The sequence below is a fragment of the Gambusia affinis genome, linkage group LG15 (genome assembly GCF_019740435.1).
Source record: "Gambusia affinis linkage group LG15, SWU_Gaff_1.0, whole genome shotgun sequence".
Lineage (NCBI taxonomy): Eukaryota > Metazoa > Chordata > Actinopteri > Cyprinodontiformes > Poeciliidae > Gambusia > Gambusia affinis.
Genome location: NC_057882.1, coordinates 6,778,237 through 6,804,199, shown reverse-complemented (window position 1 = coordinate 6,804,199; position 25,963 = coordinate 6,778,237). Strand labels below are relative to the sequence as shown.

Sequence of the window (25,963 nt, the reverse complement as noted above, 5' to 3'; positions counted from 1 at the left end):
GAGCGTTTTCTGGACTGTGGCGCCCCCTGCTGGTCCCATCTGAACAATTCTCTGGTGTTTTTACCAAAGTTAGCATTTCATTCATCTGCACTTTTCTAATATTTTGAATCATTAAAAACTGTCCTAATTTCATATTCCAGTCTTTCTTCCTTTGACCCACTTTCTAAAAACATGTTTCAGCTTTTTGTTTTCATGGAGGAAGGAGGCTGATGTCAGGTTTCTCTCGGCAGGAGACGGTTTCTGACAACTAAAGGAGGAGCGATACATGTTTCAAGCTTGATTTGAAGCTTCAAGACGGCCTGATGGTGGATGAAGACGGCCTGATGGTGGCGCTGTCGGACCGCCGTGAGCCATGGATCCTGGCCATTGGAGCCAACGTCCTGCTGATGTCTGGAAAGGAGTTTGACGTGATTTATTTTTAAAAGTCTGAGTCTGATGGAAAAAAAAAAACATGACAGGAAACAGAGAGGATGTCAGCAAACACAAACAGGAAGTGAATGTGGAGCAGATGAAGAAGAACTGGACAGTTTCAGTCTGACAACAAAACCCAAGAAAACATCCAATCAACTCAAAGAGGAAAACCTGAGGGACTTGCTGTACAACAGTTAGAAGGATGGACTGGTCTGGGCTGAATTTAGATGCATGCCACACTTTTAAGATTTTCCCCCTTTTAAAAGACAGCTTGACTTTAGGCTTCTCTCACTGTTTCTGATTGGAAGGGGAAAATGAGAGGAACATGAGTGGATACGTCTGCTGTTCAACTTCTGCTCACTTTTACTTTGGAGGAGTTTTATTTCCTCTGATCACCAGTTTTCATTACACCTCCCAGAACTCCCAGTGCTCCCAGTGCTCCCAGTTCTTGACGGTTTGGGTTCAGTTATGTTCCAGAGTTTTAGGTCAAAGCACTGAAGTTGACCTGCCTCCTGAGTCTGGAGAGAAAAGATAAAGCTGTTAATAATGAATAACTGGAGAGTAACAAAGGGAGGCATGGTCAGCCTGCACTGAAAAAAATGAACAGCTGATCCAACTTAAATATATAGACTATATTAATTGATCACTAGTATCCATCCAGCCATCCATTTTGTGCACACCTTTGTCCCTAGTGGGGTCAGGAGAGGTTGGTCACAAGTATTTATGAAGTATTTATGAAATTTATGAAGCTTATTAAAGGGGCAGTTTTTTGTAAAATTATTTAATCCTTAAATCTCGTTTTAAAGTTTTTCTCTGGAGTGCTGCTTTGATGTTTGAGAAATCCTTTAATCTCCATGGCAACCATTCAACTGTTAAAACCCCTGGGTGGACCCAGCTCCGCCTTTGAGGCACAGCTCCTCCCCCACTCAGCTCCTTCAGACTAGCCAGCAGCAATTAGCAAACATCTGCTGAGCTCCTTATAGGAGCTGCTGCTCAGAGCAGCGCAGGTAAAAACATTAAAAGGTTAACAGAGCAGCCATGTTGGGGTGACTTCCTGGAGGCGGAGCATCAGAAAGAGCAGGAGGGCCAATTTCAAGTTAAATTAGGAAGAAAATTTTATTTAAGTCATATTTGACATATGAAGCATTTTTTAATTGAAGGTAACACAGTTAGTTGATTGTGAAAGTCGGTGTGGCAAGAAAACACAGATGCTGCTCCTTTAAGAAGTCAAGTTTAACAAATGTAGATCAAATAAATTTGATAAACTTCATTTAGTTACTTTTGACCAATTAATTTATTTCCAATTAATTGATTTATTTTCTCCAGCAGCGTAACAACTGCAACCGGTCCACCAGATTCAGAAAAGTAGGCTACAGCTTTTACCTCACAGCCGGTTCGGTTTACAGGGGAATTCAGATTCCTGGTCCAGATCCGGAAATAGGAATCCCACAGGATAAGAGCTGGCAGAACCAGTTAGATCCCAGATCCAGATGTGAAGTGGGCGGGCCGGCCGAAGGAAATACGCTCCACTGGGTCAAACAGCAGTGGAGCGGGTTCAACCGGTTCTGATGGGTCTCTGATATCTGCTGCAGCCGAACAGCGTCTCCAATCTTCCTGGTTCCTCCCGCCGCCCCGCCTTCCTGAGGCTGGATCGGCTTCAGGCTGCAGCAGAGCAGCAGAACCAGAGCCAGCGCCGCCGCTCTGCTGAAGCCTTCACAGTAAGTCTTCCTCTCTGTTTCCTTCATCTTCATCGTGACGGGTCTTCATGCTGCTGCTGGTCTGACCGTAAAACGATCTGCTGGGTTTAGAGGAGACCTGCAGCCTGAAGCAGCTGTTCTGATTTCACTGAAAACCGTCAGATTAGATAAACTCTGAATTTAATTTAAAAGAATTTAATAAAATGAAATAAAATCAGTTGATCAATTAATCAGATCACCATCTGCGTGAAAGCTGGAAGTGTGAAACTTTTCCTGTTTTCGGATTTTATTCCAAATGTTTGCAACGCGAACCAGACGGTCTGCTGTAAAACCTCCTGATAATGCCAAGAGTTACTGATTAACTCAAACATCGGGATCTGCAGGAGGTTCTGCACCACACAGCCTGTCAGAACCACCAGGATCCGGTCCGGTTTACTGTGACTCCAAAAGGACGAGTCGGAACAATCAGAAGATTTGAACATTTAAAATCAGCCAAATCAGAAAAGATAGAAAAACACAGAGAGATCAAAAATGAAATTGATCTCAGGTCAGTTTAACGGGGTGGTCGGAGTCCCCAGAGAGCGTCAAACTTTCTACAGGAGACCCGGTAGAAACAACTAAATGTTGGATCGAAAAGAAACAGTCAAAACGAGAAGAGAAGTTTAACTCTGGACTTACTGGAGTTCAGGGAACAGATTTAATTTCTCAACAGAGTCAATCATAACACTGTTTTTATGATATTTTACGATGCTTTTATGGTTTGGTTGTTGTTTTCTTTTCTTTTTTTTTACCTTGTTTTACAATGAGGTTTTTTTTTTTGTTTGTTTGGGTTTTTTTTTTTTTTAGCTTCGTTCAGGTTTGTAGATCACAATTCTTACATTTATGAAGATGTAATGATAAAATGTTGAAATCAAAGGAGTGATGAGTTCAGTCAGCTCAGAGGGGCGATGTTTGAATTTCAGTTTTACTGCCTGAATCAGCAGGAAGAGGAGACTTTCCAAACCGGAACCCTACAGAGGCATTTAAAAGCTCTGGGATTGTTCTGGTGACAGTAGAGAACCAGGAGAGGCGACAAACTGAATCGAAAGTTCTGACTGAATCCAGAGAGCAGCCATTTCTGCTCCGGTTCTGACCAGCTTTATTACCCCGATGACCTCATCGCTCCAAACAGCTAGCCTGCTACATTAGCGAGTCCAGCGCTGAGGCTGTGTCTGTCGTTCTGCTGGTGACCGAGCTGCAGCCAGACTCAGGTTGGACTCCAGAGGAAGTCATGAAGCTTCACTGCTGCCAGGAGACAGAAATCCAGTCCAACCAGTTTGACAGCATGTAGAAAGTTGTTCCATCATAGGATGACTCACTAAGGTCAGAAATCTTATCTGCTGCCTTCGAGGTGAGACCGATTCTGAGCTGACAATGCACTGACAAGGAACTGCTTCCTGTTGAAACAGGAAGTTAAATCACCTGGAACAGATTACTGAATAAATAAAAACAAGGCAGAGGAGAATCTGAATGATAATCCATCAAAGAAATGTTGAAATTATCTTTTTATGGAGGCTTTTTCCTGTAGTTTAAACAGAACCTGAGCTGCAAACCTCTACAAGTCAAAGGCAAGCCAAAGAGCTTTACTTTTAAAAACATTACAAACCAATTATGAAAACAAACATTACATTTAATCAAATGACCATGTTTTAACATTTCTCGATTATGTTTGAGGCAAAATAGTTTTCTGAAAATGAAAACCTGCAGATGTTTGGTTTGAGACAATAAAACATTTTCTTAAGTATTTTTTGAAAATTTGTATTTTTACATTTAAAGCTTACAAAAGTTAAGCATTAATCAGATTAATCTGTGCGCTGAACATCTGATGATTTCCTCATCAACCACATCATCTGACCTGAGGATTACCACAACATATTTGTAGATCGAACAAAATCAGAAAGTTTGATATTGCCTCAGAAATAAAAAATAAACTAAGAAAGTTTAAAGTTTGATAGATTAATTTTGTAATTAATTAGTCGCATTTTAATCAAAAACCTAAATAAGCAGTTTTTTTTTGTTTGTTTTTTTTTTAATGAGTTTGAAAAGTCACAAATTTGTTAGAAAAAAATTGCAAAATTTCAAGAGTACTCTGAAAGTTTCTAGAAAAAGCACGGATATTTCTGACTTTCGAAACTCGGAAACCTCCATGTTTGTTTTTTTGGGGTTTTTTTTATATATAGCTATATAATTATAGTTTTTGGCGGACTGGTGGCCGTATACCGCGCAGAGGACAGACTCTCTGTTTCAGCCTGTTTTTATTTAAATGCTGCAGAAAACGATCCACGGACGAATTTAGACCAGTTGTAGAGTGAAATATTGGTTACCATGGAGACGTGGGGAATTAACGGAGAGCCGCGTTAGGAAACGAGCTCAGATCCTTCACAATAAAAGCCCTGTTGTGTTTCGTGTCGGCGGTGGGAGCCTCGGCGGCTCGCGGCCCTGATGGAGGCCGTTCGTGGAGCCCAGAGGTCGGGCTGAATGCCACCAGACCTTAGAGGGTCGCGTCTGATTTCTCCTTTCGGTTCCTCTGCAGCTTCACTCCCGTCTTACTTTTCTCCCTGAGGGTTGCAGAAATGTGCTGTGCGTGCAGAGCAACGTGGGTGTGAAAGAATGTGTGTGTGGGGGCGGCGGCGGCGGTTCGGGACCTAATGACAGAGTCCAGAACCGGCCGCAGCAGTCCGCCTCATCGCTGTGTGTTTTTGCAGGTTCTGCAGAGAAAGGATGGTGACCGACAGCATGAACCCCGCTGGGTCCGCGGGCCGCCGCTGGAGCCCATTCCGCAGCATCAAGGTCAGTTTGGGTTCAGGGTGGAGCAGCTGACATGATGGATGGTTGGTGGAAGCCAGCATTCACTGAGTGGAAACACACCGGCTTCTTTTCTCTCTGTTTAAATCAAACCTTTTCTGACTCAAGTCGGTTTGGATGAACGAAATTCTGAATCTAAAAAAGGATTCGTCTTTTTTTAAAGTGCGACGTTTAAGGATTGCTCGGTTAAGAACAAAACAAAACCCTGATTATGATGAGGTTTCCTTACGCTTCTGATGAGTTAATTCACAACATTTGAGCTGATTTATGTTTATGCTTATTTTTGGGACATCATAGAAAATTAATATTGAGACTTGAATAACATTTTTGATCAAGTTAATTGCAGGCCTTGTAATTAATAAAAAAAAACAAGCATTTTAATCAAAAACCAAAATAAGCAACATTTTCAGTTCAAAGCTTATATATTCATTTAAATTATTAAACAAATATATGAGCTCAACATTTTCAACCAACAGATTGTTCCAAGAGCACATGAAAGTAATCAAATTATAATCAGCTTAACCAATCAGACAGCAGGTCAGACTGCTGTCCATTGTAGCATTAAAGTGTTCATTAGTGCACACAGAGTGTCTGCAGGGTGTAACATGAGGTAAAACAATTCAGTTATTGCTGCAATATTTGAACAGGCATTCGTTTAAACACCTGTCTAAAGTTTAAACATCCATCCATCTTCTTCCACTTATCCGGGGTCGGGTCGTGGGGGTAGCAGCTTCAGAAGGGAGGCCCAGACTTCCCTCTCCCCAGCCACTTCTTCCAGCTCCTCCGGAGGAATCCCAAGGCGTTCCCAGGCCAGCTGAGAGACATAGTCCCTCCAGCGTGTCCTGGGTCTTCCCTGGGGCCTCCTCCCAGTGGGACGTGCCCGGAACACCGCACCAGGGAGGCGTCCAGGAGGCATCCTGACCAGATGCCCGAGCCACCTCAACTGGCTCCTCTCGACATGAAGGAGCAGCGGCTCTACTCTGAGTCCCTCCCGGATGACTGAGCTTCTCACCCTATCTCTAAGGGACCGGTAAATCGAGAGCTTCGCTTTTTGGCTCGGCTCTCTCTTCACCACGACGGACCGGTACAGCGCCCGCTTGACGGCAGACGCTGTGCCAATCCGCCTGTCGATCTCCCGCTCCCTTCTTCCTCCATTCGTGAACAAGATCCTGAGATACTTGAACTCCTCTACTTGGGGCAGGACACCCCCCTCTACCCTTTTCCGGCTCAAGACCATGGCCTCGGATTTGGAGGCACTGATCACCATCCCAGCCGCTTCACACTCGGCTGCGAACCGCTCCAGCAAGAGCTGCAGATCACGTCCCGATGAAGCCAAAAGGACCACATCCTTTTGGCTGTGGTCCAAAGGATGTGGCCTCCACATCTAAACAGGCAAGTTTAAATGTGGAGGAGATGAAAAGAAGCTGGTCTGTTGTTTGGCTGAAGCTGCTTGTTTTTCCACTGAAGCAGAGGCTGCGGTTCTTAGCAGTTAGAGCCTGGATGAATCCTGCTGCTTCCTGACATCTGGATTAACTCATCCAGTCATCTTGAGAATGTGAAGGTTTCGGGTCTGAAGACCCAGATAAACTCTGCATTTGACTTTCAGGACATTTTGTTCTCGTTTTCATTATGAAACTCTTGGTCCAGCCTCCCACCCTTTTCTATTTTTCTTCCAAGCTGCCGGAGATTCCTGAAATGGAAAAACATTTCCAGGGATATCTGGTGGTTTGCAAAGAGGGGAGGGAAATCTGGAGTGGATCAGGACTTTCCTGGGCTCTTCTGTTGGAGCAGAGGATGAAAAATCTGCTATCCTGTCTTCTCTCTGCCTGCAGGTGTTTGTGCTGTGCCACAGCCTGCTGCAGCTGGCTCAGCTTCTCGTGTCAGGCTACATGAAGAGCTCCATCTCCACCATCGAGAGGCGCTACGGCCTGTCCAGCCAGAAGTCCGGGATCCTGGCCGCCTTCAACGAGGTCAGTGCCGCAGCTGGAGAGCTTCGACTCGATTCAAACCCAAATCACCCGAAGGTCTCGGCTGGAGACCGAGCAGGAACCGCTCCAGCACCGAAATGTTACAAAAATAAAATCTGAGGCAACAGCAGCGCCAGGTCAAAGGTCAAAGTATTCAATTATCAGTGAGTTTCATTTGGACCAAGCATAACAATAAGAACCTGATGAATGGGTTTTATTTCAGGCAGTTCAAAGTGCCATAAAAACATCCTGCAGTCATCAGGATGACTGTAGTCAAACACCATCAACACGCAAATACACATTAAATATGTTAAATTTATTACTAATCATCTCTGACCAGGTGAGGTTTTAGCCTTGATTTAAAGGAGCTCAGTGTTTCGGTTGCTTTGCAGTTTTCTGCAGGTTTGTTCCAGATTATGACCTTCACCGTTACTCTCCCCTCTGCTGTCCTCCACCCGTCCCTCTGCTCTCGTGTCCAGGTGGGGAACACCGTCCTCATCGTCTTTGTGAGTTTCTTCGGCAGCCGCGTCCACCGGCCGCGGTACATCGGGGGCGGAGCTCTGCTGGCGTGCTTGGCCTCGCTGCTGATGGCGGTGCCTCACTTCCTGAGTGGAGAATACACCTACACGGACAAGATCACCGGTAAGTACTGACCTCTGACCTCTAACCTCTGGCTGGACCTGAACGTTACCTCCTGAGACTGAGGTTTGCTTTGCTGCTTGAGGCTGAGTCTGCCTGTTTCCCTACAGCATCCAGCGGTAACAAGTCCGGCCTCTGCTTCTCCTCGTTGCCCTCCAACCAGACGTGCCAGAAGGAGGACAGCGACACCCAGTGGGCCGTTTACCCGCTGCTGCTGCTGGGCCAGCTGCTGCTGGGCATCGGCGCCGTTCCCATCCAGCCCTTCGGCATCTCCTACATCGACGACTACGCCAGCAAGAGGAACTCTCCGCTCTACCTTGGTAGGAGGCTAAAGATAAACTTTAACCCAGTCGAGAACCACGTAGCTTCTGTTTCTAGTGCTGGTCAAATTTAACGAGCTCAGAGAGTGTTTGAGCTTCTGCCAAATAAACTCCCGTACATGAACTGGTTTCTTAAAACGTTGGTGCTTTGTTGAGAGTCGACACCCGTTTCCTCCAGTTTGGGGAACCCAGCATGCAAGATGGCGAAGCTGTTGCTGCTTTGTTTAAATATCTTCCTTTAACTTAGTAATCTGCAGTCTGGAGGACAGACTTTTTATCTGATCACTCTTACTGCCAAGAACAGAGAGACTGAAGTCACAAAGCAACAGAGAAGCTGATAACTCTGACCAGCGATAATGGAGCCAGTGGTAGATTTGGTTTGTGTTATGAAAACATTCAAGACTGGTTCAAAATCTCGGACTCCACACCGCGTTGGTGGAAACGGCCTCCCACGGTTCTCATGTCACATGAGAACTGTGTGAGCGTCTTTCAACAAGATGCTGAAAGCCGTCCAGGAACTCACTGAGCTGTTCACTGGAATCCAGTAATGTCTGTAATGAACTCCTGAAGACGTCATTGGGACGCTGCAGAGACAAGTTCAGCCTCATTTAAGACAGTTAGCTGTTTCCTCCTGCCGTCCCATGATGCCTCAGAGCTTCTGTCCAATTTTCTGCTGGACCAGATTAATCTAACATCGGTTAAACTAGAGGTGGGACTCGATTAAACTATTAATCAAGTCAATCGGAGGATCTGCAAGTGATTAATCACATTTTAATTAAAACTACATGTGGAGAAAATTAGCAACATTTTCAATTTATAAACCTATTTTGGTGCTAAAGTAATGAATAGCTGGCCAGCAGAGCTCAGAGATATTTATAGATTTTAATCTTTAGGTTCTTCAACCATCAGACTGGAGCAAAGAGATTCAGAAAGTCCTGATCATTCACGGAGCTTCTTTAGAAATCTGGACTGTGGACGCTAACGTTAGCATCCGCTGCAACATTTTAGCATTCAGATACTATTTTAGGCTAGCATTGAATCGCTGATAGGCTAACTCATTTTAGCACACCTTGAACACAGCAACAGTCTTTTCCAGCGTCCAATCGGATCGTTTAGAAGCAGAAATTAACCCCAGTGGGACCAGAGGAGACGCTTCGCTGTTAGCTTATGACGCTTTGCGTCAGATTTACAGGAGTACCAGAAACACACAAACACAAAGCTTCCTGACGGAATTTGCAAATCATTACGTTAAAAAAAATTGATGCGTTAAAATGTATGTAATTAATCAAAATTAGCATATTAAAATTCCAGTCCCAGTCTAAACATAAGGCTTTACTTTTAAAATAATAGAGCAAAAGAGTGTTGTACACTGGATTCCTCAGACTGATAGCCTGGCTGTGAGAAAAATACCACGGTCCTCTATAATGACGAACTAAAGGCTGGTATGAACGGCATGTTTCTGTTGGATAAATTAGTCTCTCTCTCTCTCTCTCTCTGTGTGTCGTTGAGATCAACCTGGAGGTTTCTAAGGAAATGTTCCCTAATCATCATGGAGACAGTTCAAGATTATACAGACAAAAATATTTATTAATCTGTCAGTCTAGTCAAATAGCAACACTGATTAAAATAAACATATTTGTGAAACTATCTGACTGACCTACTTCAACTGGTTTCCTGGAACTGAATCTGAATCCCAGATTTAAATCTCCAGTTCTCCTCTGCTCAGCTGAAACTCCTTCATAGGAACTTGATGTTCTAATTCCCACGAATGTTCACATCCACATTAAAAACTCAGTAATCAGAATGCATGAAAATACACAAATACACCAACAAACAGAAGATTTGCTGGTTTTCATCTGGGATCCATGAGCAGCAACATGCCATGTCTGTAATATTATACATATTGGTTATAAACATCTGAACTGATGTATTTCTGGTGCTGATCGACTCAAAGCACTACAGTGAGGTTTAGTTGTTTGTTTTTCTCTGAAGTTTTGCTTTGATGTGTTGCTGCGTCTTGCAGGCATCCTTCTGGCCATGACCTCCATCGGCCCGGCGGTCGGCTTTGTCACCGGATCCTTCCTGCTGCGCTTCTATGTGGACTTTGACAAACTGTCCAGAGGTGAGGATTCACTCTGCTGACAGGTCCCAGCTGGACCAGACACCGACAGTTCACTTGTTTAACATTAGCAAACAAAAGGGAGGACTTCCTGTTTAACACAGACGCTCAAAGAGAAACAGAGGATTGGACGCGGGTCACTCATCAACAAACTGCTAAAGCTACCAGGAGCAAAACATAGATGATTAAAGTCAAATGTACGCCCTTTGGGGAACTCAGTGTTTCCTTTTTCTACAGAAATTATATATATCACTGAGGAGAGGGCAGGAAATATGAGAACAAACATCAATTTGAAACCAGTAGCGTTTAAAAGCTCCAACCCATTTCCTGGAATCCAGCAATTCCTGAAGACAACAGTGACTTCCTACAAGCATGCTCTACTTTTAGTTCAGCGTTTGAATCAAACATGCAGCAGCAGAGAAAACAAACCCGTCAGGCGTTTCACAGACCGAGCTGCTGGCAGAGACTGGCCTTGAGTTACAAATATCTACAGCTTGATTTCAGAACCAAGGAAAGCTTCACACTTTGCTACTGGTGCAGACAGTACAGGTCAGAGGTCATTCAGCAGGATGCTACTTTTATCTCAACTGGAGGCGTTTTCCTGCTTCTTCAAGCTGCTTTACAGCTGAAGATAAAATGCTTCATTATTCAGTAAATATTCATTCAGCGGCTAGCAAGAAAAAAAGCAATGCAAATAAATCCTTAATGCTCAAACACTGAGCTAAAATAAATCAGTATTTAAACACTGTCATTCACGTGAGCTCAGATTCAGCAGGGATATAAACAAACTGCAGGCTCAGAAGATAAAAACACATTTTAGTAGGTTTTAATTTAGCTGTTGTGATCTACAGATTGCTGTTCTCTCAGGTGCTGATCCAGTTTGACATGTTTGTGATTAGTAGATCTACAGTTGGCAGACTTGTCTGAACAAAAGCATGTTTCCTCATATGGGGCAGGTGTGTACAAGTGTACAATGTTGCAACTCTGATTGTGTGTGATGGGTGTGTGGGTCGTGCTCAGTCATCATGAATCCAGACTTTGCACCAATTCAACTCAAAGGTTCAAAGGTTTTCATAATTAAGTTGTAAAAGAATCTAGTCGACAATTAAATGTAAACCCTCCGATGAATAATCACTCATCAAATATTAAACTGGGTCATTTTTAGATTTTTTAGTTTTCTACCTTTTATTTTAGGAAAGAATCTGGCCTCTATCTCTGCATATTATAATTACTAATAATATTTAAACTCAGTGGAGGACAGCAGGACACACAGCCAACATCATTCTGGACCTTTTAACTATACTTTTAATGTTTAATTGAAAGAAAACTCACATCTTTTACTTTCACTTTGAAAGTGAGGACACATTTAATCATTGAGACAGTGTCTTTTCCTCATTTATATTTCTTCATTTTATTTATTTTAACAGCAGAGGCTCATGTAGGTCTAACTTCATCTTTCTGAATCCTTCATTGGCGTTTTATATAGTTCTTAAAGTGAAACTAATCCCCTACTCAACTTGTTTTTTATTGATTAACTGTACAAATAGTTTCTTCATGTGAAGTTCACACTTCATCGGTAAAGTATTTTTATGTAAGTTGCATTTTGTGTTTACTCTGCTATATACTGACTGGACTTTGCCCATAATAATTGATTTTCATAAGAGCTCAGATGAACACCTTCTGCATACTGAGACTTTTGTAAAAGAGATTAATAATCTCAACAGATTTCTTTCCTGGAAGCAAGTAAAATAAAAAAAAAACAGAAGTAGCTAATATGCTTCGTGCTGCTTGTTAGATGTAACCTAAATATTTGAATGTAGTAAAAAATGGATCCATTTTAACTAGCTACATTATCAACAGGCTAAAAAATTATTTGCTATTACATGCTATTTTTGTTTAATTGGGCAATATGACCAGAAACTTTCTTTAAGTTCTTCACAGTTGGAAAACCATTAAGCTGACAAGAACAAACGAGTTTTATTTTGTAAGCATGTTATGACTTCCTGACATCTGCAACACAGAGGAAGGAGCAGAAGTTGTTTTCTATACGTGGTGAGAAGAAGCGATGCAGTTATCTGCTGCAGCCACACAGACAAACCCACCCAATAGTCTAGATGTTACCAAGCGCACCCAGTGGAACGCTGTGATTCTATTCGCTGGAATGGTTGCTAGGCAACAGTACTCCTTGACCCCCCAGAGAGCAGAAAATAATTTGCAAGCGAGCAGAAAGGTTTGCGAGTGCAGAGAGAATGTTTGGATGGGAAGAGAAAATCTGAGAGAGGACAGAGAGTATTTGAAACAAAGCAGAAGTTTTGAGTGCAAGAATTACAAGTTTTGAGAGCAGAGAGATGAAATCTGCTTTCAAATTGAAAATATGAGCTCTGGACTTATGGCGGTAAAATTCACACAAACAGAACAACCGACTACAGAGTTGAGGGAGAGTGACGGGGTGAAGGCAGCACCCGCTGCTCACTCCAGATGGAGCGCTGCTTCTGTTGCCATTAAACCTTCCAACAGTACAGAAAAAGTCTGAAGAGTCACCAAATGTCATCATGGACAGTTACTAGTGTCTCCAGGAAGCGCACACTGTGTTAGGGGTTTGTTTTCACAGGGGCTATTAGTTAAGGAATGTAATGATGAATGTTCTCATAAAGCAGTCATTCATCAAGTTCCTGTGAACACACAATGACAGGAAGGTGTGTGTTTGTGTGTGTGAGCATGTGGGATTATGAGATTATGAGCGTTCTTTGTTGTGACTTTGAAACAGATTATATTCCTAAACCTCTGGGCTGTTGAGCTTCAGTTAGTCTGTTAGGGTTGGGTCAGACTCTGATGGTTGACCCAGTAGCCTCCACTGGTTCTGGTTCCTGTTCTGCTGCAGCAGCAGAGAGCAAGAGCTAAGATAACAAAATATTTGTTACGGAGATTGTTTTATTTTGATGCTGAGCTTCAAATTCTTCATTTGATTCACTTGAAGAACAGACGGCTTCTTAAACTCACTGATATATAGATGAATTTCAACAGAGAAGAGGCCGAATGGCTCATAAACACCCAGGAGATAAAGGTTTAAATCGCCAATCTGATAAATTTGTGGTTTCCAAACGTTTCACCAGGTGACTGGTCTTATATAAAGTCTGTTTGAATAACGTCACCAACCTCTCAGTGCTTCAAAGAAATTATAAAATGACTCAAGATAACTTTCACTTTGCATTGCTTTTAAATGCGTCATCAGGAAGCATAACTGACTCTGCCAAGCATTAATATGAAAACCAGGGAGCATCAGCGTTTGCTGTCCTAGTTTTCAGGTGTTGGTGAAATTAATTCTCCAGGCTTTCTGAAGGTCTGGGTCACGATTCTCCAGAAACTGTTTACTTTGCAGGATCCGTAATAAAAATAACCTTTTTTATTGAGTTATGTGGGTTCAGAAACAGTCTTAGCAAAATTAGTTCAACTGATCCAGATTTTTCATATCCCCCTGAAAACAATGAAGGAGAACAGAAAATGGAAAACAGATGGTTTAGCAGAAATGTGGTTCCAGTCCAAGCAAATGCAGTAAAGTTCTGGAGAGTCTGTTTCAGCTTCAGACACCAGAGGAACAGACTGAAGCTGATCAATTAGACTCTGATTAAATAGATGACAAAACTTTTTATGGGGAGAAATGAAGAACACTGGTATGTTTTAAAATCTAGATGTTTGTCTTGCTAATTAAAGATTTAGTTTGAAGTGAAGTATTTTGCTCAGAGTTTAATATTTTGGTAATATTCTAAATTCACTTGCCAATAAGTGGAAGTGAGCTGCAAAATGCGTTCTTGGAGATAAATAGCTTTAGCTTACCAATAAAACATTTAGTTTGGAGCTAGATATTTAGTTTGCTAATTAAATATTTAATTGAAACATCTATAAATGAATGAAAAATATGGAGAAACTATTACTTTGAAAAATCAACTCCCATTTTCTCCCCATGACAAGCAAATGACCCAAATTATAGCTGCTGGTTTGTGACTGTGGACTCATCGCCGCCCCGTTGGGCCATGTACCACCTCTCTCCCAGTAACCACAGGAGAGTGGGACCAGTTGTTCAATTCAGCAAAGCTTCATGGGATAGTTGATGCTTTGCTGAATTTGACAGGGAAATAAAGCATTTCTCCCACGTGTTTAAGAAAACCTGCACACCGTTTTGGCTTTCAAAGTTCATGTTGTTTCATTCTTGTCAATGTCTGTTTGTGCAGCAACCGCTCTTTCATTCTCTGTGGGTCACACGTTTCTGATTTTTATTGTACCGTAAAGTCAACTGATATCAAACAAAAACATTCAGACAAACTGTCTCCCAACGCGCTTATGCCACCCCCATGAGCCTCCAGCATTCCTAGTTCAAGTCTGGTTCTGTAAAAGCAGAGTACAGCATGACAGCGTCATCTGCATAAGAAAACATTTTCATTTTTAGTTTTTTAAGTTTACCTCTGCTTCTTGGAGAGAACTGCGGTTCATAAACTGGAAAATAGATTTCATAGTTTCACCTGAATGAAACTCTGAGCTGGTAACATTAACAAAGATGAAATATGATGTTAAAAGTCAAACTTCAGCAAATAAGGGACTAAATGTGCCTTCAGATTACATTTCCTGTGAGCTGGCACATTGGAGGGCAGCCATGCTGGAAGCTGTTTATTTTGTTGTATTTTTTACCTCAGTGATAAACTTTCTATTATTTCTATCTCGATTTGATGCAGCAGGATCTCACACACTTCCTCTATCTGTCCTCTCTCTCCCCCATATTTTTCCCAGTTTTCCGTTACAACAGTTTAATCTGTTGTTATGATCCAAAGTGTTTTTCTGAGCCGTGTTTAAATGCACCTGGAGATTAAGATGTTTGCACCGTTTAGGGGCAGAAACTGAGACGTGTGCAGAACTGCAGGCTGTGTGTGGTCGAATCATGACAGAAAACGAGCAAAATGCAAAGACCGTGGCAGATTTTACCAAACAGGCCGAGTTGAGTGATGCTGCTGGATGCAGATGAAGTTAGCTAAACTAGCAAATCCAAGCTAATATATCATCTTAAACTTGTTAACAAGAACATGCTGCTAATTTTATTATCTATGTTCAGAGGTGGGCAGTTCTGGTTACATTTGATTTAGTAACTTTTTGTTTAAAAGGGTAATTAGGAGTAGTTTTACTACACTGCACTATTTACTTTTCCTTGAGTAATATTAATATTGCTACTGTTACCTGAGCAGATAGATTTTTTATTTAAGGAAATAAACTTCAGAGATGGGAAACATTAGTTTTTCTACATGTTGCTGTTTATGTCGTTATTGCTGATTTTGTATTATTAAACATGGTTATTTGATTTGAACATTAGTTCATGTATTTATTTTACAGTAAAAGCCCAGTGACGGCCCAGCTGTAGTGCTCTGGCACCTGGTCAGTGGTAGATCTGTAGAAACTAAAATCCTGGGAAAGTAAAACCAGGAGCGTTGCTGCTGGATGTGTTTGAACAGGTTCTGATCCAGTTTCCCTGAAAAGTCTCAGGGGAAAGTGACAGAATGCCACCAGTGATTAATCATTATTTATTATCTCAGATCTTCCTCCCAGACAGGCTCTATCAGTTAAACAGCAAATAACACACAGCTGTATGGTGAAATATAAATCGATTTGATGCAGTAGGACTTCCCACACTTCCTCCACCTGTCTCCTCTGTCGCTCATATTTTTCACAGTTTCCCATTACAACAGTTTAATCTCTTGTTATGATGCAGATTGTTTTTCTGAGCCGTCTTTAAATGCAACTGGAGATTAAGATGTCTGCAGTTGCATCTTAACTGGAGACAAACGAACATGTTTGAGATCAAACAAACGTGTTGTTTTGAGATCATTTCTCTTGAATTCGCAGGATGTTTAAATTAAATGTAAGTTGTGTTTTGTGTGTGCGGTCCAGATGAGATAAAGCTGGATCAGAAAGACCTCCGCTGGGTCGGGGCCTGGTGGCTGGGCTTCCTCGTGGCCTCCAGCTTCCTCTTCCTCACTGCTCTGCCGTACCTGTTCTTCCCCAGAGAGATGCCCAAAGAGGTGAGTCAGGCGAATCGCTGCACCACCGTTTCACCCCAGAACAGACACCGTTACTCACCACAGCAGAATCTGGAATTACATGAAAAGTTACTTTTCGTGACACGAATGTTGGGGGTTAAGAATCATTTAAAAATGAGTGATGATTCAGTCTTTGTCTGCAAAGAGTGTAGAGATGAGAATCAGGACTTTTATATTCGGACATTTTTCATGATTTCTCCCCTTTTCATTCCACTGTAAGTTACAGAGTGTTCAGTGCCTCCATGTTTATCTTTGGTTTGGAAAGATAAACATTGGTTTGTAAACATAAAATACAAAATACTTTTGTTGCCTCTTCATTGTTCCCCCCTCTGTTGCGTCTCCTGTGTGATTCTGAGTTGCCCTGTGATGAACTGGGGACCAGATCAGTCCATGGTGACCCAACCAGGAACTGACTTCTGCTCGTCTGAGTTTGGTCCAGTCAGGTAATGGGTCTAGCTGCTAAACCAACACATTGTTCTGTTCAGCTCAGACCTGAAGGAGACTCGGTATTCTGGGTCTGCTACCCATGGGCCATGACTGGAACACCTTCAAACCGAACTAGATCCATGATGGATGACAGAACTCCTCACCTTATGAGTCCAGAGATCCTAGAGGAACCAAACAGCTGTGAACCTCTGCAGGCCACGATGAAGATGATGGCTTTAATCCACCAACAGAGCCAGACGTCTCCTCAAAGTCCAAGATGCACTGGGAACCAGTTTAACTACCAGCTGAGGATACAGACAGCTCCTGCTGCAGGTTCACAAGGACTGGAAGGTTGTCAAAGTAACCAGGTGCCCATTACCCCCCACAGAATGAGGACCCATTAGTGAACAGATCAATACAACACTTGAGGAACTGGCCACCTCAGCAGATCTCTGGTTGGGGATGAAAGCCGCTCCGCTCCTCCTGGACCTCAAGTTCAACGCCTGGAGTAAGTCTGGACCGTTGGGTCCCATTGTCTGGTCCCTGGTAACTAGTATTGCCTCTCTGATCAGTGTCTCCTCGGGTGTTGCTACAGTTGCGACACTGAGAAGCGTGCTAAACACCTTGATCCATTGTTGTCCTGAGGCGTCTGCCGCTTGAGGATAATCCTGTATCTCTGTGACTCAGTCGCTCTCAATGAAAACAAGCACTGTGAATCAACAACATGATGATCCCTGCAGCGTCTAATGTGTGTGATTAAAATGTTTGTGGGCAGACGTAGCTCCTGCTGGCCATCAGTCAACTGTGAGAGGAGAGGGGAGTCTTCACAGCTCTGGGTGGATTTTTCCACAGGAAGTAATTTCCTTGAACATAGTTTATGTGCAGCGGGCCTCCTGTGGTCCGCTGCCCGCGATGGAGATCTGCTGAGGTCAGTGAATCAGCGGAACAGAGGATCGGGTTTATTTACAGAAGAGGAGGCAGGAATGTCATTACATCTGACTTAGTGCAGCTCAGTCCTGCTGTGGCTTGTTGAGGCAGAGAGTTCTGCGACCCATTTAGCAAGCAGCAGCATAAACGTTATATAAACTCTGCACATGTTTTCACCTAAATGTTGCAGCTGTGTTGGAGATTACGCAACAGAGTTCCAGTTTGACCCGCAGTCTAAAAAAACTTCAGCTGAAAAATAAGCATAAATCTTTATTTTTTGTTTCCTTCTGGAGCAAAACATCCTGGAATCTTTATGAGAATCTGGCAGCACAAACGAGACCCAATCACGTTCGATCGATCACAACGTTAAGACAGGAAAATCCACAAGTACATTAATTCTGAAATTACTTCACCAAAGACGGGCTGCGTCATTGATTATATGGGAATATAATTTATAGAGATGCATACACACATGGATTTATTTGTGAAACCTGTTCAGTCTAGTTCCTGGTCCAGGCAGACAAAGTGAGAGCGCAATGGAGGGAAAATGATATTTTAATGGTTTAGTATTCAGTATTCAGCTCCGTGTCGTGTAAATGTGGGTCAGATCATCAGCATCAGGTTCTGAGAACATGAAACCGGGTCAGGAAAGGTTCTGATTCAGACAAGAGACTCATTCATCTGTAATGGAAATAAGTCAAACTGAGAGTCAGTCAGTCTGTCTGGATTTGGACCTGGTGTTAAAACTGAAAGTCAGAGACTTGGCTCTGACCAGGTTGTTGTGCAACAACCTGACAGAGATCCAGCTGTTCAGAACCAGCTGCAGACTCTGCACGATGCAAACGGGTCTGGTTCATTGCTAGAGACAAACCAGAGACCAGATAACAGAATATTATCAGTTTTAACAAAATATTTTTCCGTTGAAATGAATGCCTGCCCACCAGTTTCATGAGAATGAAAGAAAGGAAGTTAACCTCTGTTTTTGGTCCTTCGGCTGAAAGTGAATCGTCGTTTGCAGACCAGAACTGTTCATCTGGTTCCTCTCTGTGCAGAATGGAGCAGACGACCAGGAGTCCGGAACCGACATCAAGCCGCCACCGAGGACCGACCCCATGAGGGATCTCACCCTGCTCCAGTTCCTTAAAAGTAAGAGTCAGTTTCCCCACTTCCGTTTCCTGCCTGACGCCACTGAGGTCACTCTGGGTCAGGATGCTGACCGGCCTGCGGCTGAACGCCTGGAAAAACATTTTCCAGATGACTGGCCTAAAAATGAAACCCAAAGTGTTTACATGTCCCAACCAGTCCAAGCTGAAATTAAAACGGATCCGATTCCCCAGGTTTCCCTCGCATTGCGCTGCGGACGCTGAGTGGTCCCATCTACCTGCTGGTGGTTCTGGCGCTGGTCAACATGGCGGCGCTGGTGTCCGGCCTCGGCACCTTCATGCCCAAGTTCATCGAGAAGCAGTTCAGCCAGACCATTTCCTTCTCCAACATGATGATCGGTGAGAGCGCCGTCAACGCCAACGCCGTCGCTCCAGATGGTTCTGAACTCAGCAGAACTCAGGAGGTTCTAGTTCTGGTTCTATGACTTTGTGTTTCTGTGTTTTGTGATGTGAAGCTGTTTGAACAATGTTCTAGAAAAATAAACTTGATTTGCTGTAACTGGGCCTTCCTGCTTCAGGAGGAGTCGGGATGCCGCTGGCGGTGCTGGGTGTGGTTCTGGGCGGAGCTCTGATGCGACGGTTCAACATGTCAGTCGGCGGCGCCAGCAAGCTGTGCACGACGGCCATCTTGCTCTGCCTGATCTCCGCTCTGCCCTTGCTCTTCATCGGCTGCTCCACCCAGAAGGTCGCCGAGGTTTACCCTGACAGGTAGCGCCTCCATCCGCCTCCATCAGTGACTCATAACTCACAGCCAGAGTCTTTAGTCAGCCATGCTCAGGAGAGTCTGTTGGACCTGGTTGTTTTTGGGGTTTGTTTTAAGCTGCTCCACCAATGTGTGGTTCTGGTTCTGATCCCAGTTGGGTTGAATCGGTCTCTGTGTATCCCCAGGTTCAGTTCCCCACAGTGCAGCGCTGGCTGTGGCTGTCGTCCGGACGCGTTCAATCCCATCTGCGGTTCCAATGGCGAGGAGTACAGGTCTCCCTGTCACGCCGGCTGTTTGGCCAAAGAAATGAACCCCAGCAACAAACCCACGGTGAGCAGAGTCGTCAGTCACTGAGCTGAATATGGATTCAGTAACTCCAGATTCACACCAGACCAACAGAACCATCAACTCACAGCCCAATCTGAATGTCCTCCAGTCCATTACTTTGATACTCCGTCCCAACTCGCACGCTGATGTCCTCTGACTCAGTTGGTGCTTCCATGATGGCGGGGTTATCCATTTATAATAATAATAATAATAATACATTTTATTAAACAAAATAATCTAATACTACAAGCTGTATGGTTTTCACTTGTGACCTGAGGAGTTGCAGAGAGGAATGAAAGTGAAGGGAGTCGATTGATATTCTTTGTTTTTTGTTTTATATTAAATTTATATGATAAACAAGCGAGGACAGAACCTTGAAGAACAAGAAAGATGTTCTGTAAGATGGTGTCAAAGGTTGATCGGAGTCGTTACCAGATCACGATGGAAATGATTCTCATCCCAAATGTTTAACAGAACCTTTCTGAGGTTCTGATTCTGTGTTCAGTGCTTTGAACTCCTAAAAAAACTGTTTTATTGACATTGTTTTTTAAGTCAGATACCAGACCTCAGGATGAGGACTGTTACCATAGAAACAGTGTCCTCAACATTATCCCGACCATTTGTCTGTTTCTGTAGAACTTCACAGACTGTCGGTGCATCTATAATGGTTCTGGTTGGGCCCGGCCCGGGACCTGCGGCAGTGGCTGTTCCCACCTCCTGCTGCCCTTCATCATTCTGATGGGGATCACCAGCTTCATCATCTCCTTCACCCAGACGCCCTCCTACATGATGGTACTCAGGTAGGAGAGCCACAGCTGGATTCTGGTTGTTTGGATATTTGGTCTGTTGGTTGGATATTTAGTTGGTTGGTTGGATATTTGGTTGGTTGGTTGGATATTTGGTTGGTTGGTTGGATATTTAGTTGGTTGGTTGGATATTTGGTTGGTTGGTTGGATATTTAGTTGGTTGGTTGGATATTTGGTTGGTTGGTTGGATATTTAGTTGGTTGGTTGGATATTTGGTTGTTTGGATATTTGGTTGGTTGGTTGGTTGGATATTTGGTTGTTTGGATATTTGGTTGGTTGGTTGGTTGGATATTTGGTTGGTTGTTTGGATATTTGGTTGGTTGGTTGGATATTTAGTTGGTTGGTTGGATATTTGGTTGGTTGGTTGGTTGGTTGGTTGGTTGGATATTTGGTTGGTTGGTTGGTTGGTTGGATATTTGGTTGGTTGTTTGGATATTTGGTTGGTTGTTTGGATATTTGGTTGGTAGGTTGGATATTTGGTTGGTTGGTTGGATATTTAGTTGGTTGGTTGGTTGGATATTTGGTTGGTTGGTTGGATATTTGGCTGGTTGGATATTTGGTTGGCTGGTTGTTTGGTTGGTTGTTTGTTTGTTGTACCAGTCTGAGAACCAAAGATCAGGAAGGGAATCTTGTTGTTTTCCTGCAGCTCCACAAACTTCCCATTCCATTCCATGTTTCCCTTCCTCAAAGCCAGAATTCCCTTCAGTCTTGAGTTCTAAAGCTTCTTATCTTGAACGGTTGACTGGAGAGATTAAAGATCACATCCAGTTGTCTGGAAGGAAATCAGATAAACCTTCCTGGTTCATCCAGAGGAACTCACTGAAATAACAGATTCTGTTCTGGGATCTGTTCATCATGTTTGCGTTTGTTCTGCAGGACGGTTCCACCTGAAGATAAGTCCTTTGCTGTGGGAGTTCAATACATGCTGTTCAGAGTCCTCGGTGAGTCACGGCGGCCCGTCAGAATCTCCTGCATGTTCTGCTGTTGTTCTGCCATCCAATAGAGAAACTGTCTCAGTTCTAAAGGGAACCAGCTGCTGCCAGATGTTTGTGGCCTTGTGAGCACTGGTGCCACCAGAAGGTCAACATGTGCAATGTTTTTGTTTGTGCAGCGTTCCTGCCCGGCCCGGTTCTGTACGGCAGCGTCATCGACACAACCTGCATCCTGTGGGGTGAGAAGTGTGGACAAAGGACTTCCTGTCTCTACTACAACCTGGACAAGTTCAGACAAAGGTACATGCTCCACCCACTGGTCATCCTAGGAACGTTATTCACTTCTCGATAATTAGTTGAAAAAATCTTCTTGGTATCACATCAACCAGGTTAGAAGGCCTCCGCACCATCACCCTAATCTTTAACATTTCTCGTTCAGAACCAAACTCAGGTTGTTTATCACCCTGATGGTCCAGTAGACCCGGTTCTACTGGTACCAAAAGTCTTTCATCTGTTCCAACTCCAGCTGCTGTGGTTCTATTTCTTTCTGTTCTGAGTCTAACCAATCAAACCATTTGAGCAACCTGTTCCCCTCCTGACCTGTGGGGGCGCTGCACCAAGAACCACTGAAGGAAACAACACATGAAACTTCCTTCTTCACCAAATGGAAATTAAAATGGAGGCGTCAGACTTTAGTGGAGGATATCTCTTTAGTCTATGGCTAAAGACCACGAGCCATTTTTCCTGCTAGCACTAGGCTAGCACGTTAGCTTTGGCTATAGTTACCAAGAATGCCCTGCGCTGCTGTCCACTTATTGCTTTTATAGCAGCCTCCGGTTCGCATTCAAACCGAACCAGAGTTCACTACAAGGTTTGGAGGACCAGAGGTCAGAGGTCAGTTAGCGTTCACACCTCCCCAACCGGACCAGACTTTTCTAGACAAATGGACTGGAGTTGGGTTGAAGTGGACTGAACAGGGCTGGTGGGGATGCAGTGTGAATCCAACAGGGGGAGACCTGGGCTCAGTCCAAGTTTATCAGGTAGACATTCAGCATTGTTCACTCCAAAGTTCCCCAAAAGGTTAAAGCAGGAACTCTTTGTTTTTAATCATGTTCAGCTGAATCATGCTGCCTTATCAAGTCGTCCTTCCCCTCTTTCTGTCTCCCAGCAACCAGCACAGCTGAGCAAAGGTGCAATCTGGACATGATCACTCTTTCCCTGATCTGAGAGTGCAGGATGAAACAAATTCTTAATCTGTTCAGAAAATGATTGTATGTCTTTGAATAGTTAAAAAACCAAAGGGTCTCTGATTCCTCTGGTGATTCAGGGAACGGTGAACCTGTAGCACTTTCTCTGCCTCCATCACCTTCAGCTTCACGCTATTCGAGTAATGACGTAATATTTCAAGAATTTCCCAGCAGTCAGAGTTGGCGTTAGGTAGTGACTGCAGCTCTGTGTGTGCAGGTTCCTGGGTCTGATGGTGGTGTTTGTCTGCGGAGCGCTGCTCTGCTTCCTGCTGATCATGGTCGTCCTGAAGAGAAGAGCCGGAGCTTTCCAGCTGCCGCCCGGAACCATAGGACGCTACGAGATGGTGGAAGAGCAGAATGCTCCGGAGAAAGAGCAGAATGCTCTGGAGAAAGAGCAGACCCCATTGAAGACCTGAAGAGAGGCAGCAGGAGGACAAGCAGGAAGTGCTCCTGACCGGAACAGGAAGCTGCCCACTGGTTCTCCTGATGTTGGCATAAAGAGCCGGTCGGCCCTAACAAGACGGTGTCTTTATGTTTGTGCCTTTACTACTCTGCACCCCCTGCTAACGTTTACTGTGAGTTTTTGTACAAAAAATGTTTTTATGCAGAATTTTTTTACCCGTTCTGTGGAACCTCAATGGGTTGTGCAGCCCGATGCAGAACAAAGACAGTAAACTGATCTTTAAATGGTTTTTATGGGACTTTTCTTTGTGAACTACAGTGCAGATTTCAATGTGAATACAGAAGCATCATGAAAAGAAAATATAAGCTCTTTCCATTAGCAGTGAACTGCAGTACTGACCCGGTTCATTCTGTACATAAACCCAGACTCTGTCTCAAAGGCTGCTCCAGTTCATCCTTCAGACATCTCCTCTTCAACCTGGCAACAACTGCAGGGAAACTGAAACCACATCGACTTTAGACAGTGACTCCAGAAATCTGCTTTTAAGAAGCTGCACTTCTGCTACCATCCACTAGGTGCTGCTCAAACGATCGGAACTCTAAATGAAGAGAAAGATGAGGTGAACGGCTGACGAAGACTTCTACCTGACTCTAAGAGAGGATCAATAATCGCTGAATTCTTCAAATCAGAGCAAATGTCTCGACTTTCTTGCTGCTGCTTCACTTTTTCAGACGTTGAACCAAATTTCAGGCTCAACAATATTATTTTATATACCTCTACTGCATATAAATTGTATTTTTCTACAAGTTTAGGATTTTTGATTGAAACTTCTGGACCTTTTCAGAACAGAAACAGTGATTTATAACTGTGATTTAAGGAAACATATGTAAAATACTAAAGTTTGTTTTATAAACTGTGTTTTTTAAGAATAGAAATCGTTTTTTGAATTTTTTCTGTCAGAACTTAAAACCAACAGAAAAGATGTTTATGGAAAAATGGTTGGTTGGTTGGACGGATGGATGGATGTTTCATTGGTTTGTTGGTTGGTTGGTTGGTTGAATGGATGTTTCATTGGTTGGTTGGACTATCTCCTTCAGGATTTCATCTCTGTCGTTTTTCTCTCGCTGATGGCTTCGTGTTTTTGCTCTCGCTCATTCAGCGTTCCTCCAGTTCGTTTCTGGATTCTCCATCCTGATCCTCCTGATCTCTCACTTCCTGTTTCTTTCAGTTCAGCTTCAGCTGAGGCGATTCAGGAAGTTATGACTGAACTTTTTCTGAATGTTTTTTGCGTAAAATTCTGTGATCCAGGCAGGAAGTGGTGACTGTTTTATTTCTGGAACCCGGGTCGTCGTCATGCCGCTCTACCTTTAGATGATTTTCTTCTGTGGAAACATTTTAATCTTCACCATGTCAGCAGCTAATTCTGGTTTATCTGATTCATGGTTCAGTTTTTACTCATTTTACTTCCTGAAATTCATTGATTCTCTTCCTGGGGATGAAACTTGAACTATTCTCCTCCACCGCTGGTTCTGATCTGGTTCTGACAGTTCGGATCATGTGAGGTTCTGAAGGAAGATCTTCCTGGCAGGTAGACGATTCGTTCACCTCAGTCAGAGAGTATTCCTGCCAGACGGACAGGTTCAGACACAGAACGGCTTACAGAAACGCGGTGCAGGTCCAGACCCGCGGGCCTGGAACCGGTACCGCTCATCCGACAGATATTTAAACAGTCACTCACACTTTCACTGTAGGTGATCCGTTTTCACAGAACCTGACGGAAAAGACCAGAAACATGTGGAAAATGAAAACAAAACTCTTTCATTTAATTAATAATTAAGATGTCATAAAATATTTATTTAATATTAAAATGTTGGGTTTTTTCAGTGCAGATACTTTTATTGCAGTATCTGCAGTATCAGCTGAACGATTATCATTAATCAATTAATAGGATTGATTAGAAATGCTTAGACTTGTTGAAGTTGTTTTGATGTTTTCCCAGCAGGCTGAGTGACATTCTGATTCTGGATGAGGACAGGAAACAGGAAGTGCTGGTACCGCTCCGTCGAAACTGAGAGAACCTGCATCCGTTTATAAGAAGGTTCTGCTGAGCTGTGTGTGCAACGCTGCAGTAATCCTGTCATGAGTAATTATTTACGTAAAACTGGAAATTAGCTCAGCAACATGAGTCAGAAGATGAAGCCGAGGTTCTGAGGACGTCCGGGTTTCGCCTTCAGCAAAGAAATTATTTCCATTTGGGTGAAGCCAGGCAAACAACTGGAGATCATCTGCATGAAAGTGACCAGAGGCAGAAGGAGGCCCACAGCATGACTCCACCACCACCGTGCTCCACCGCTGGGATGAGACCGAGTGTTTCTGGTTTCCTCCAGAGTCTGATGAAGTTCCCTCAGTCAGGCCGAGGTCAGCAGAGTGTCGCCCAAACAGGAAGCAGCGTTCTAGTCTAAAGGTCGTTTCATCACACCAGCTGGTCGGCCCAACAGGAAGTCAGCTTCTCTCTCTGAGAGACGGCCGCTACACCGGCCGGATGAAACCAGCAGAACGGTCCGGGCTGGTTCTGGTAGATCTGACCCCCATGCACTCAGTTCAGACTCCACATATTCATTAAAACAAATTGAACCCTTTAGCATCGTATCGTAGTGAAATGTTGTTTAAATGTTAAACTTTTCCATAGAAGGAAACTGTCCGTATTTACCTGCTAAAATAAATTAAGATAAATTACATTTCAAAGGCAGAGGAATGGAAACATGAAAATCTAATTGAATGCAAACGCATTAAAATGTCCTGGAAATCAGCAAACAAATCAACCAGATTTAGTTTAAAAGACAAAAAGAGGGAAAAAAAATAAAAATGTAACCCAGAAATAAACAACTGGGATAAATCTTCTCTTTTTTTACATGAACATAGTTGAGATTCTGAACTGATCAAATTAAAACC

General features: G+C 43.4%; 1 protein-coding gene across 4 annotated transcripts; it reads left to right on the top strand.

Annotated features, from left to right (window-relative positions):
• The first annotated feature begins 1,994 nt into the window (after window positions 1–1,994).
• Window positions 1,995–23,942, top strand: slco2b1 (solute carrier organic anion transporter family, member 2B1). 4 transcript variants are annotated; one of them, XM_044141158.1, is made up of 15 exons: window positions 1,995–2,129; window positions 4,853–4,937; window positions 6,785–6,922; window positions 7,399–7,561; window positions 7,669–7,878; window positions 9,902–10,000; window positions 15,929–16,059; window positions 18,483–18,576; window positions 18,768–18,932; window positions 19,112–19,301; window positions 19,482–19,626; window positions 20,260–20,423; window positions 21,306–21,370; window positions 21,541–21,661; window positions 22,826–23,942. In XM_044141158.1, exons 2-15 carry the CDS (start codon window positions 4,869–4,871, stop codon window positions 23,022–23,024), a joined length of 1,953 nt encoding a protein of 650 aa, XP_043997093.1. In that variant the 5' UTR covers window positions 1,995–2,129; window positions 4,853–4,868; the 3' UTR covers window positions 23,025–23,942. The 4 variants fall into 4 exon arrangements, with proteins under 4 accessions (XP_043997093.1, XP_043997095.1, XP_043997091.1 ...); XM_044141160.1 differs by lacking the exon at window positions 1,995–2,129 and adding an exon at window positions 4,458–4,727; XM_044141156.1 differs by lacking the exon at window positions 1,995–2,129 and adding an exon at window positions 4,458–4,743.
• The last annotated feature ends 2,021 nt before the right edge of the window (window positions 23,943–25,963 follow it).